Here is a 14,369-nt window from a genome sequence, read left to right as displayed (position 1 = left end):
AGGTTATTTATTTCCTCAAATACCTCCTGCTCACACACAATTAAGCTATCCTCTCCTATGTCCTCTACACTTAAGTTCCTCATAATTCCACCCTTATCAGGATGAAACACACTTATAAATTGATCACTGAATACCTCAACAATATCTTCTGCAGCAGTTACCATTCTACCACTTTCATTCCTTAACTTTATCTTTCCATGATCATTCTTTCTTCTACTTGCCACATATCTATAAAACTCTACAGGGTTTTTCTTAGCTTGATTTGCCAATTTCTGCTCATACTCTACTTTTGTTTTCCTTACTAACTGAGTCACTCTTCTGGTTTGCTCTTTATATTCTTCATGTGACTGATTACCATTATTCATCTTGTACTTCCTCCAAAGGCCTTTCTTTTTCCAGATTTCATGCTTAAGCTCCACATTCATCGATTTTACACCAACCTTATTCAACCTTTTGACCTTTGGGATACATTCGTACATTGATGCTATTATGTATTTCTTTGTAAGTTCCCATGCAGCATTTATTTCCTTACCGCTCAACTCCTCGTTCCATGTTATAGCTCTACGTTGTCTCCTAAGCTTGTCATAATCGCCAGTCTTATAATTCCACATATATCCTTTACTCGCAAAAGCCTACATGACTAGCCACAACACAGGTGATCACTTCATGATTACTTTCACCAACTGGAGGAAAATATGAAACCTCTCTAACAATTACATCCTCTGATGAAATGATGAGATCTAGAACTCTTGATCCTCGCGTGCCTTTCTTTACATGCTGCCTGAGATAATTGTCTCTCAAGAACTCGAGAAATTCACTTTCCTTATTCCCAAATGCTATCCTCTTCATTCCAATCTATACCGCCATAGTTAAAATCACCCATAATAATTTCCCTTCCTTTGTTCACTAATCCAAGTTGTTTATACATTTCTTCATCACCATCTTCCACATTCCCAGGCCTATAGCAACATCCAACTAAATATGTCTTCTTCTCAACCTCCACATTGCATCACACTGCTCCATAACCATTGCCACCATTTCCTTATCTCATGTCAACCTTATGTGGACTTAATTCCCCAGTTATCAGCACTCCCCCACTCTCTTCCTGCCCTTTCTATCCTCACGAAAAATACTGTGTCCTTCTATTTCTATTCCCGTTACGGTATCATCTTCATTCAACCATGTTTTACTTATTCTAGCAAAGGAGAAGATGCGTCTCTCGGTCATACTGGCCTGTCTCGAGAAACGAAGGAAATGAGAACGAAAAATGCTGAACTGAAACAATTTGAAATGAGCTGAAACCACACTGTGGATTAATGCGCAAGGACTTCTCTAAACTTGAAGGATAAAAAAAAGAATATTAAATTTTAATAAATAATTACAATTTTTAAGAAACAAAATTCAAACAATAGCTTTATCCAACCGCTCACGTATCATTTTCAGTGGATAGCAAATTAAATGTAAAAGTGGTATTCAAAGACAATAATCAAGAAAACATCCTCGACCCTACAGTGCGTATTATAAATTTAGTGAAAATGCAAAACAAAAAGTAGGCGTAACCTCTTGGTAGCTTCCGAGGTTCGATTTTAGTCATCGACTAAAATAATGTCTGCTAGGCTTTTTACCAGACTTCAAAGGTTAGTTCTTCGATTCAGGCAAGTAGATCATTTATTCCGTAAGAAACTCAGTATTTAATATTTCCTGACTCAGTTGAAACGACTATAGTGCATACGATGTGTTATACAAATATATACCCATACATTATGGCATGTGAGACCACTTATCTCTCGTATAACTTAGAAGACACTCAGGCCTTCGATGGTGAAAGGTGTAGAATATAGATATTCACCGATTCCCATTTATAAATGATATGATATTCAGTTAATCCTATTAAGTAGTCCTTTATATCTGCCACTTACATGTTTGTCTGTCTTCTCTTTTCAGTCAATACTTCAAGTTAAAGTTGATTTATGTAAGATTCACATGAATCATATTTAACTCACTTCAAGTATTACACCTAATATCTTCTTCTAGCTTACTGAACCTTTAAGATTTTTGCTGATAGTTGCAACTTCTTGCACTATTTTCTGCTCGTTTGTTATTTTTATTATTGTTCACAGACTATTTAATTGTCATCATTTTTAAAAGATTTTAACCTTTTAGTGATTTTAATCCAGAAGAACAAACAGGTTCAACTTCGGTTTCTTTTCAGAAGAACAATGAAAGCAATCTTTGACAAACGTAACCGTGAATTATGTGAAAAGCTAAGGAACAACCGAAAGTGTGGTATTATACTGTGATCATATGAAACTATGATATTACATTAGGTAAGTCCATGTCAGGAGTTCGTCGAGAATTAGCAACGTTTACAAGATTTTTAGAAGAAAATTACTTTCAAGTAACTTTCAGATATAACTACTAAATAGAATCGGATTTTGATTATTTATTGCCAAATGTGAATTGAATTAGGACTCTTAAATCTTAAATTTTGTGCACAGAATAAATTGGTTGGGATCATTACCTTCATTTGTTGTTTCCTCTTATCAATGACTTGTAAGACAATGTCCCGAAAGAAATTAATTATTTTCTCTTCAAAGAAAGTCAGGCCAAATAGTTTTGCAATCCAAGGGAACAGAACTAAAGGACGAAATAAATTTTGGGATTAATCGGGATTGTTGGTAATTACTCATCCTGCACTCTGGAAATTTCAATATGATTTCAGCAAACAAAATTCAATAAATAAAATATCTTAAAATTTATCATATTTAACCTAATTTCATATTTCTAAACCATTTTAATTTAATTTTGTTTTAAAATAAAATTGCTTTATAAATTGTTAACCCTCACCAGAAACTAGACCAAAACCTAAACATAGGTTACTCATGTTTTACTAAGTATTTTTCATAAATGCGGTCGACTGATCAGAAGGAAGAAAAAAATTTCAGACAGCTTCATCTTGGCATCAGAAACCACTTAATGGAACGTTGTTTGCCTTTGAAGGTTTGGACATTTCAGAAGTGCCGAGCGTGTAATATAATAAAGTATAAACCGTACATAATACACAAAAGCATTCCATTATTAATTGGCAAATAAACTGACTGTTGAGATTTCTGTACCTTTTAAATAATGCAAAATTGAAAGAACTCGTGATGATGATTTTCTAAGTTCTGCAATTCCGAAACTTTTTATGTTACAAGGCAAACATTATTTGCTTATTTTGCTGTAAATGCAATGAATTTTGTTATATTTTCATTTAAAAGTTTCTGATGTCACGATTTTAATTAATGTTTGACCAATGACAATCTTAAATTAATTATTACTAATAATCAGTAATTAAATCAATAATAATTACGAAGATTATGTATATATAGATACGAAGAGGATTACAAAGATTACTAAGAAGGGGCTATGATGGCAGACGATTCGATGCATAGGACGTGTAAAGGGAATTCATGAGAGTTTTTGGATATAATGAGCGAATTTGAGGGAAGATTAGATTGGTATATCAATCTAATCTTTCCTACACTGGAATGCGTTTGGCATTACGAGTCTCGAAAAATTATTATTTCATATGAGGCTTAACACAGAGAGTCAAGAAAACTGAATTCTAATGGGATGAATCGTGTGAATCTGTGTGTAAGAGCGACAATATCAGATAACTGTGTTAATGATGGGAATGGTTATCATTATGAAAATGATTATGGAGAGAGAATTATTCGGTGTTCCTCAGGTTCCGACCTATCAAGCATGTGTAACGATGTATGCATAAGTAAAGAACTAGATAAGAACTGAGATCTGCAAGTTATCGAATTGTGTCATGCAGACCACAGACAAGTGTATGGAAAAGAGCATGCAGGTAGTATATTATGTCTGTACACGAATGCTAGGAGTATCAGAAACAAAGTAGTAGAGTTTGTTGCCTTTGTTAATATATTGGAACTTCATATCGGAGGCATTATTGAGATTTGGCTATCAAAAGCAGACGTACTAACTGGTATTGAGTGTAAAAGGTACAGTATTTTTAGGAAGATAGACAGGATAGAAGAGGAGTGGGCTTGTGCATATGCTATTAGATTACTTAAATCCAGTTAGAGTTGAACCTATGAATGCAATACTAATAACAGTTTTCCACATGCCAGTGAGTCCGAAGCCATCTGCTAGGAGTCTAACAAGATTAAATACCCAGTGGGGTGTTGCTACAGATCTAGTGGATCGGTTGTTAGTGGCGAAGAAAGGCATCGCCAAATAAATAAGATGGGTGCATAAAGCGTAATCATAATGGGGACCTTTAATTATCCGAATATTGAATGGGTAGCTGTGAAATCGCATGAGAAGAATGAAACTGAATTTATTGAGCTGTTGCGAAACAACTTCTTCAAGAGCAGCATGTGACAGAAGGAACTCGTGGTCAAAGAATGTTAGATCTGATTACAGAGTCAGAGAGGATTTGAGTTAAAGACAGAACTATTCTACTTCTGGTTGGTGACAGTATAATGCAGTGCCCACTTAAAAAGTGGCTAAGTTTATGAATGTTTCATTCAGAAAAGATTAAATGCTGAATCAGGAAATTATAACCAATCAAGGAGTATGCTGGGTTCTGTGCCATGATATCAATTGTTGGATGGGAAGGAATATGGACGGTGCGTGGGAAGGCGTTTAAAATACTTAAATGATGCAATATCAGAATGTGTTTCTAGATTTCGCAGAATAAATAAAGTAAAAGTGAAATGGATGTGTAATCTAATTAAGCAAGGGATTCTTATGAAAAAGATGATGTGGAAGAAATCCAGTCTGCATAAGGATGATGTCTATTATGATAATTATAAGCACTAGGCAAAAAGAGTTATAAATGTTGTATGGAAAGCGGTCTGATTATGAAAAAAAAAAAAAAAAGCTCTGCAAGCTAACGACAACCCAAAAGATTTCTATCGTTATGCTGCAAGTAAAAGAAAGAACGAATTTGAAAGAATAACTCTACTGAATGCAGATGATATGCGGGTGACTGATGCAGAAGTGATTGTTTAGCTAATGAGTACCTGTTTTGCTAAAAGCTATCAACCTAGTTTATTCGATATTGAACTCACCGCTACCTCTTCACTGGATGAGAAAACTCATGTGGATGAGGAGGAAGTACTACAGCTGTTGCACAAACTGAATAAGAATTCTGAAATAGGAACCGATGGAATATCTGCACGGATGATAAAAGAGTATTTAGCCGAACTGCCTTTTCCTTTGACCAGGTATATAATTTGAGTTTCAGAACAGGGAAAATTCCACAGCAATTGAAAGAATGCACGGTAATCCCATTGCACAAGGGTAGCGCAAAGACAGATGTATCCAAATATCGACCAATCAGTATCTCAGGAGCGGTAGTGGTGAAGATTTTGAAAACGTTGTTTAGGGCTCACATTCAGAAATGGGTTGTCAGAGAATCTCTACTTTGCAACGAACTTCATGGGTTTATTAAAGGGAAGTCATGTTCTAGCAACTTACTGAAGTACTATAATAATGTTGCCACTGAATTAGACAATGGAAATGACTACACCATGACGCCTTTGGATTTTTCTAAGGCTTTGACAGAATACATCATGGAAGTCTGTTGCATAAATTGGAGAATGTGGGATTGAATTATGTACTATTGACATGTATAAGAGGACAGCTGACTGACAGCTATCAAAAAAGTGCATGTTATCAAAAACAAAATACAATCAACCATCTATCGATTCATATGGAACAGAACAAACTGGCTTTCCTGCTCCAAGCTAAGTACCCCTCTCAAAGAAGGAGGACAAAACTTGACCTCCATTGACAATAGGATAACAACGTTCTCGCTTTCTTCTTAATACCCTACAGCAGGAAATGGCACACAAATGCAACCAAATATATTTTCACCTGCCACTAGAGGTCTCTCTTTTTCTACAATCTTAAGAATGACAACAGCACACGTGCCAGTGAATCTAACAAACTTCTACAAAGACGCCCTTCGAAGATGGAAGAAGCTAAAGCCTCCAACACACAGTGAAGGAACCATCCCTTCCTGAAATTCTGATGGAGTTGGCGAGGCGTGAGGATCTTGGATGACATTCTTTCTCCGATCCTCACCTGGCGCTTTCCAAAATCGCTCGAAAACCTAGAACACGGGAATCATGCTGAGCAGATACACACTCTAAAATCTGCTTTTCAAGCTGCTATACCTGATAGCATAACGGAAATGGAGCTCAGCCTTCATGACTCAGAAGATCTGGTGCCTATCTTTCTGGTAAAAACTAATAATTCATGGGAGAAACTTACACCCTGCAGCATCAATAAAATCTACAGCACTCTAACACAACAGTCGAACCAAAGAGCTTTATTGGAAAATCCTGCATCATCCCACCAAACACTATTCAATGGAACCTACCATATTGCACAAGAGCTACCAAACTCGACGCAGATGTTCAGTGGAGAATGTGGCACAATGTAGTATTACCCACTCCAACTATATTACGAAAATTTAACCCGGATGTCTCAAATAACTGCCTGTTCTGCTACCCATCAGGACAGTCCGGCATATCTACTTAGAATGCCCAGTTAAATCCCAATTAATCCGTTTGTCTCTGGAAACGGCAGCCTTAACCTGCGGTAAGTCTTCACACAGAAGAGGAGTATTTCAATTTCGTTCATGCAGGACCAAACAACCATTCATTCTGCAACTACCTCTTCATCTCTGCGAAAGCTGTAATATACAGCTTCTATCTCAGACAGCAAGACCAGACAGTACAACAGCTTCACAGGGAGAGACAGCTGACCAATTCCTTGCAGCCTTCAAACAAAACCTGAGGAGTCGGATCCTACACGAGCATCACCACCACAGGCAGAACAACACCTTAGATCTTTTCCACCGAGACTGGAATCCACGGAATGAATTCCTCGCTGAGCAGGGCGACTGCATCATAGTCCACTTTCCAGCATAGAAGTGACATCTATCCCCCCTTCCCAAAGAAAGGGAGAAGTTTTTTTTAACAGTGTGAATAATTATCATGTGTTATTATTCTATAGCAACCTGGGTATACGTATACTGTAATTTACCTTACAATAACTGATATTCCTATGTCACATACCTCAACAAAGAATGACATTCGACATACAGCTGTTTGCTAATGATTCAGAGATACGTAGTCAGGTAATCAGGAGCTCTGCTGATGTGCTCTACTTGCAGAATGATTTGAGTAGGCTGGAATTGTGGGCATGTGAAAATGGCTGTCATTTCTTCGGTGTGATTAGATATCCAATGTTACATTAGTGGGATTATACTTGAAGAAACTGATGAGGCTGGTGATATTAGAATTTTAGTAGAAAGAAAGTTGAAGTTCAACGGTTATATAGCAAAAATTGTAAATACAACTTATAGAATAATGGCAATGCTAAAACGAACCTAGACATGTAAAGATAAGGAAGTCGATATACCTCTTTACAAGGCCTTGATAAGACCTCGTTTGGACTATTTTGCGCAGGTCTGGTCTCCTGGTTAACGTGGTAATGCTGATACAGTGGAGAGAGAGAGAGAGAGAGAGAGAGAGAGAGCAAAGGAGAGAATGATATTAGGATTGTGGAATACTGATTATGAAGACAGATTGAGAATATGTAGATTGCACACACTAGCAAACATAAGAAAGAAAGAAGTGTGAGATGTTTGAGACTTACAAACTTTTGAATGGGTCATACAGGATTTCAATTGATAGAATTTTTCAATTTATGGAGGGTGGGGAAAGGACAAGAGGATGTCTTTGGAAGCTGAGAATGAATGCTGTGAAGAAGATGATGAGGACTAGATTTTTTTCTCATAAAGTAATGCGTGATTGGCATGGATAAGATGCGTTGAATGCTGTATGTGTAAGTAGCATAAATGAATTAAAGAACTGGTATGTCAGCTGGTGCGAGTAGTCTTGCCTCCCTCGATTACTTCCTGACTCCTTGTAGGTCTCTCAAATAAATGATACAAGAAATAACGTCCTTCGTTAAAATCTTTCATAAATTCAAAATAACATAAAGATCTAGTTTAGCAGATATTAGTCTCAAGTTAAGGCAAACTTATTACACAAATAAAGGTTATAAATTCTTACATGAAATTATATAATATGAAGGAGTATCTCTACTGAATGTTTGCCTTGCGTGTGTGACCATTGGGTTCTTAGGGTCATTGTGAGAGTCGATCTTTACTCCGAAGGCACTGCTGCATATGACATCCATTGAAAATGCTCCGAATAATCTGAAGAAAAAAAAAGATTGTAAGAAGTTAACAAAGTTCAACATCATGAAAGTAAATATATTAATAAAACATTTTAAAATAAGAAGATTGAAACACTGAATTGCGGCAGATGTGTTAGTAAATGCGATTAAAGTTAGGCACGAGAAATGATTTTTTGCACAAAGAAAGCTGTATTTGCATCGCAGAGTAGGCTGAGCTGTAGTTACTTAATTCTGCATTCTTTGTATTACATATTCTTTTAAACGAGTTTGTCAAGAATTCACTGGGTATACGTATACTACTCATGTAACTCTCCGTTCTGCCGGGACAGTTTAGGTACGATTAGGAGTAATGGGATTACACATTACAAGGTCCTAAGTTATGCAAAATGATATGAAATTATAGTTCATAGTATCTTACAAACTGAGAAAAGTTCAGTCATAACTACCGTGATAACAGTATTGTTGTTGTTTTTGAATTACGGCTTAAACAACTGAGGAGAGGAGACCAATGTGTTATGTCTGATCGCTGAAAGTGTGAAGGATCTGCGAATTGCTGCAAGTGGGCAGAGGACGTGTTGTGGTAAATCATGCAGAACAGAGCACTTTGATAACTTAAAATTAACAGGATATTCTACCTTCCTAAATTTTGCACAACATTTAAGGGCTATTTGGATAGATTCTAGAAAATGAAAATTTTTCCCTGCGGTTGCGCTTAGTTATAGAACAGCATGTTATGCTCTTCAAAAGGATAAATGACTGGGTATCTTTTAACAAAAATCGAGTCATGGATTTGGTTGAATTTACCGATGCATGACAGCATCGGTAAATCTTCACAAATAACGATTATTCACGTTTACAATTCATACAGTTCATGAATTAGTAGACTCGGATGCATGGCTTATGACTGCTTGACCACTAGGAAGGACGTTTCTCGTACTTTTTTGCAATTGTGGTTGGGTTCAGTAGAAGGAAATGGAATAAAGTGACTTATTACGAAAAAAAGGGTCATCCATCTACGATTTCATACGGTTATGCCGATCTAGTTGGCAGAGTGGTTAGCGTATCCGCTCTCCAGCCAAAAGGCTGCGGGTTTCGAATACTGCCGTGGACATGGATGTTTGTGATTGTCTGTGGAAATAGCGGTGGTGATCGGTGATAGATGGCGCTGGTGTAGTTGCGGTTAGTGGAGGTTGGTGGAGAGAGTTGTGGAGTGGGTACCCTCCCTGGAGGTGTCACGTAATAATAATATCGGAAAAATAAGCATAAAATACCAATTGATTTTTATTTTGTGATAAAATTATAACAGATAAAACAGAAATCGATATTATAATTCAAAACATTTTTTATTTTCTTTTATTAACTGTTATGACTTATTGGACAAATAATTGCGTGTAAATTAATGAGAAAATAGCGACTGTTTTAGGTAATAATTTTTTACTTTTTTGAGCATACTGAGTCAAAATTTTACTTCATATTTAGAGCAAGTTTAAATGGTTTCAGGTTTTTTTAATTTAAGAAAGTAAGTTCGTTTAATTTTTTTTTTTAATATTCATGCGCATTGTTCAAAACTGAGCAATTTTTATGGCAAAGCTCGACTCGATATTAATTTTTCATAAAAAATATTTATGCATTTTTAAATTTTGCTGACGTTATCTGTTGTTTAGTAAAAAACTAAAAAACTAAAAAAACATTAAAAAAAAGTAAAAAAACAGAAATTGAATTATGTAATCTGCGTATGTATGAACATTTAAGTCCTGATAAGTTAAAACACAAGTTTAATAAAGGCAAATAGAACTTTGTTAATGTCCCATTTGGAATTGATGAAAAGCCAAAAAGCAAAGTTTAGAATGATAAGAAGATAAGCAACAGTTATTAGAACTAGGAGTTCATGATTGAAGGTTACTGTTAGGGAACAACGGTATTAGAAGGAAAACTGTTTTTATTTATTTATCATTCAGCTAAAAAGAATACATGCATATTCCGCACACACACACACACACACACAAAGGACATACAGGACAATAAAAAGTATAAAAGATGTATAAAAGAATACAATAGTGTGATGTGACACTGTAGTCACATATACGTATAAAAATATACAAATAAACATAAAATTAAAACTGAATGTCTAAGTTCGGCTGCCAATCAACGGCATCTGAAGAAACTGTTATAAAATCAGTTTCAGGTCCGTATAGGCTTTATGAGGACAGCAAACGTGATATGTTGTATAGTTTGGTTATCCTCACCACAGTCACAAGATGAGATTTGTCTTATCCCCCAAGTAAACAAGGAAGCTCTGCACCTGCCATGGTTGGTGCGAACCATATTTAGGGAGATCCATATTTTTGAGGTATGTCCCTGATGGAGGGCTGTTTGGGTTAAAGACAGTCTGCTAGATTACTGCGGCTTGGGCAGTCCATTCCGTGTGTCATGCTGTTGTTGCATCCTCGCCTTCAGTGGCAAGTCGTTGTGCCGTTATAACAGGTGGGTGTCTTGATTTAAGTTTGTGTAATGTAAAGCTGTTAATATCAGAGTATATAGAAAGCAGTGGATTCCGGCAAATTTTGTTATATTCTCGAATCAGGTTGTCTTGGCGTCGTAGTTGTGGCGGTTGTATGTGGCTCAGAACTGGTATCCAATATGATGGAGTAGTCTTTATTCTTCCCGAAATGATACGCATTGTCTATTTAGGACGGTATCAACAGTTCAGCATTTGAGTAAACGAGACCAGGAGCAGATGTCCTTAATGTAGGAGCACACGCTCTTCGGGCTGTTCCGGCAAGTTTATGCAGTATGTTATTTCTAGTCCTGAGTTTGGCTGCAATATTGGAGAGATGTCTATTAAAGGACAGGATTCTGTCTAGGATTATGCCCAGATACTTTGGATTAAAATTGTGCCGTAGTATGTTCCCATTTATGGCACTCTTAAGATATCACGTGCCATGCTATTGTTCAAATGGAAACAGCATGGTTCAGTCTTGGTAGTGCTTGGAATAAGACGCCACTTCTCAAAGAAGTAGTTTACCTCCTCTAGGTCACTAGTTACTATGTTCTCTGTAATACAGAAGTTCTGGTGTTGGGATGTGATGCATATATCATCAGCATATGTGAATTTTCTAGACGTTGTTCTTGGAAGGTCAGAAATATAAAAATTGAACAGAAGAGAGAGAGGGCCAGAACCGACCCTTGTATGAGTCCATTGTTCGTGGCTTGCTCATATCATCATCTATAACTACCTGCATTAGACAGAATAGCGTTTATTAGATGGGTCTTTTTTTTACATTTCAGTATTTTAAAGAGCTTGTAGAGTATGCCATTCCTCCATACGGTGTCATATGCGGCCAACAAGTCTATAAAGGCTGCCCTAGTTTTTAGGCATTTTTCGAAATCAGATTCAATATGAGTTGTTAGGGCCAAAACTTGATCTTCACAGCTGCCCCAGGCCTGAAACCAGCCTGTTCATGAGGGAGAGTGTCGATAATAATAGTACTAATTCTTGTAAATAAGTCTTTCTAATAGCTTAAGAGAGACACTGAGCAGTGCTATAGGTCTCTAGCTTTCAGGTTTATCAGCGAGCTTTCTAGGTTTCAGGATGGCTATTATCTTCGATTTTTTTAAAATTCTGTTGGTAATCTGCCACTCTGTAGAATATCAGAGAAGAATTTTGTCAGGCAAACCATTATATTTGGTCCAGACAGCTTCTAGCCCTACTCCCTAGAGTAGAGCTAGAAGTTCTTTAGTGAATGGATTCGATAGATTGGTCTCTTCTGAACAACCTTCTTTAAGACTGGTCAATTCCTTCCTAATTATTTTAGTGTGGATTTTTTCTGACCTAGCTCTGGACAGATTCACTATCCGATTGGCAATACAGTTTTCCCCTAACAGCTTTCGCTTGGGGACGATGGGAATTATCACCCTACTTTTTCAGGAGGCTCCATGCCATCCTGCTTGAATGCTTAAAGCTCGGCCTTTCGATGGTATCAATCTATTTGTTCTTTCTAGTTTCATTTAATCTGTCAATAAGATCATCAGCGACATCTCACGTCCTCTGTTCAGAGAGTTGTTATAAAGTGCTTCACTGGTTTTTCCTCCAGCCAGGTAAGTATTCTTTTCTGCCACCCTCTGTGAATGTGTATTTTGGCTGTAAAAAGTGTTGTTTTTACAAATCTTTGGTAGTTACAGGGTTGTGGAGGAATGTAGCCCACATTTGTGTCTAAATCTGATGAGAATCTGTTCCAGTTTGCCTTGGCAAAATTCCAACGTGGCATTGGTGTAGTTTCAGTAATTGGGATTTGAGGGTCAACCTCAATAAAGACAAAGCAGTATTGGTTGTGTGGAAATCACTATAATACGACGGCTGGTCGGCAATGGGAAGCCCCCTTTGATTGGTTGTAACAAAACATAAGTCAGGATTGGTGCCACTGTTCCATCTAGCCGAGTTAAAAGTGAAATTATCCTTGGGATCGAAAATCAGCTGTATATTGTGTGCCCCTGCCTACTCGGCTAGCTTGGCACAATTTGCACAAGTTTCTCTATAACCTCATTGGGGATGATGATGAATGTTAAAGTCTCCAGTACAAACAGCAGAGTGCATTAAGCCTGGTAAAACTTCATCAGGCCAGCTTGTAGATGGTAGCGTGTAGACATTAATTAGTTTTAGGTCGTTAACTTCTATAATAACAGTAGATATGTTTGAAACATCGCTAGAAGAAATGAAACGGACCTTAGTAAGTGAATTTTGGGCATAGATGGCTTCCCCATATATCTGATGGTATGTTGCTCCTATAAGATTGAAACCAGGAATGGAGCCTCTTTCTCGTAGTTGCTAACCCAATTAACCAGTTCCTTCGGCGATCTAGAGTTGAACCCCGAAGGAACTGGTTAATTGGGTTCTCGGGAAAGACTAATAGCAAATATTCAGAATTCCATTCAACTTGACCAGCTGGTTGGGAAAGAAGTCAGTTCATGGCTAGAGATAAAACACTGCAGCCGGGAAGAAGTAGGCGATGGATTTTCTCATAGACCCGTTGTTTACCAGTTCTCTCCAAGCTGCAGATTTTTGCTGCATTCTGCAAGTGGTACCTCTGGTATTGTAGATAATTGACACCGTAAACATCAGTGCCACTACGGAAAATAACTTCAAAATTTACGGAAATTAAAAAGTGAATTTATATTAAAAAATATACGAATTGAATTTTTAGAGAGCCTACCTGAAAAACAGTTACAACACATAGAGATTCATTCAGTTCTAACAAACAATACGCTGACGGGAGGAAAATTAAAACAAGAAAACACTAAATGTAATGAAATCTGATCAGGAGAAAAAAAGCTATTCCTTAATGCTCTTCCTATTATGTGATAACATTTATGGCAATTGCCAGGATGGTTTGCAAACCTCAATAAACGGTAGGTCCAGCTTTGGTCGCTAGTACTAGAGCTGGTCTTCTCAATAGAGTTTCCATTAAATGCTGAGAAATAGACAGAACTATTTTAAAGTATTCTTCCCTCAAAACGGCAGTCATTTCTAGAATTAAATTGAAAGGGTTAGAGTGTTGATTGGTTTTGCGATCAATCAACACTAACTCTTCGCAAAGTGCTCTATAGGATTCTGATCAGGGCATGTACTAGCTAATGTAACCTTTCGACATCCATTTCCTCAAACATTTTCATACCAGTTTAACAGTTCCCTATTCATACAACCATCAGAGCGTAAGCAACACAGAATGTCACAGTCAACATTAGGTGTTCGTTTTTCGAAAGTTACGAAAAGAGACTTAACCCAAAGTCCAAAGTCGGAGTTGCATTCGAATACCATTTCATATTTTTCCTACTATTGACTTTAGTCCAAAGCAAGAGAAGTAATTGAACACCATGGAATCACAGCCATTATGCACATTTCAAGATACTATTATACATTCTGCTAAATAAACTTATCCTCCCACTTCCCACTTACATATCCACAGCTTTCCAATTGTTTGCTATTGGATCAGTGTGATCTCTGCACTTCTACAACGAACAAACACGAGTATCGTTTAATATGATGTGTTGCTTGAATCCATCAATTCTTCCATGGAAACCGAATTCATCGAGGCATGTTTTTCAGTACACAATGTCAGTCACAATCCTGAACCGATGCGGAT

General features: G+C 37.0%; 1 protein-coding gene across 2 annotated transcripts in view; it reads right to left on the bottom strand.

Annotated features, from left to right (window-relative positions):
- LOC150095498 (cytochrome P450 3A8-like) overlaps positions 1–14,369 on the bottom strand; it is a 168,972-nt gene that overhangs the window by 136,102 nt on the left and 18,501 nt on the right. For both annotated transcript variants that reach the window (XM_090410031.1, XM_090410030.1), the window contains exons 7-8: positions 8,103–8,248; positions 2,522–2,637 (exon numbers count right to left, since the gene is read on the bottom strand). In XM_090410031.1, coding sequence (XP_090266157.1) covers positions 2,522–2,637; positions 8,103–8,248 — 262 coding nt within the window. The remainder of the gene's footprint in view (positions 1–2,521; positions 2,638–8,102; positions 8,249–14,369) is intronic.

This window comes from Typopeltis vanoorti, chromosome 20 (assembly GCF_054136105.1).
Source record: "Typopeltis vanoorti isolate ZY-2024b chromosome 20, IOZ_Tvanoo_1.0, whole genome shotgun sequence".
In the NCBI taxonomy this organism is placed as follows: Eukaryota; Metazoa; Arthropoda; class Arachnida; order Uropygi; family Thelyphonidae; genus Typopeltis; species Typopeltis vanoorti.
Note: the sequence above shows the minus strand (reverse complement) of the source record. Positions and strands in the feature narration are given on the sequence as shown.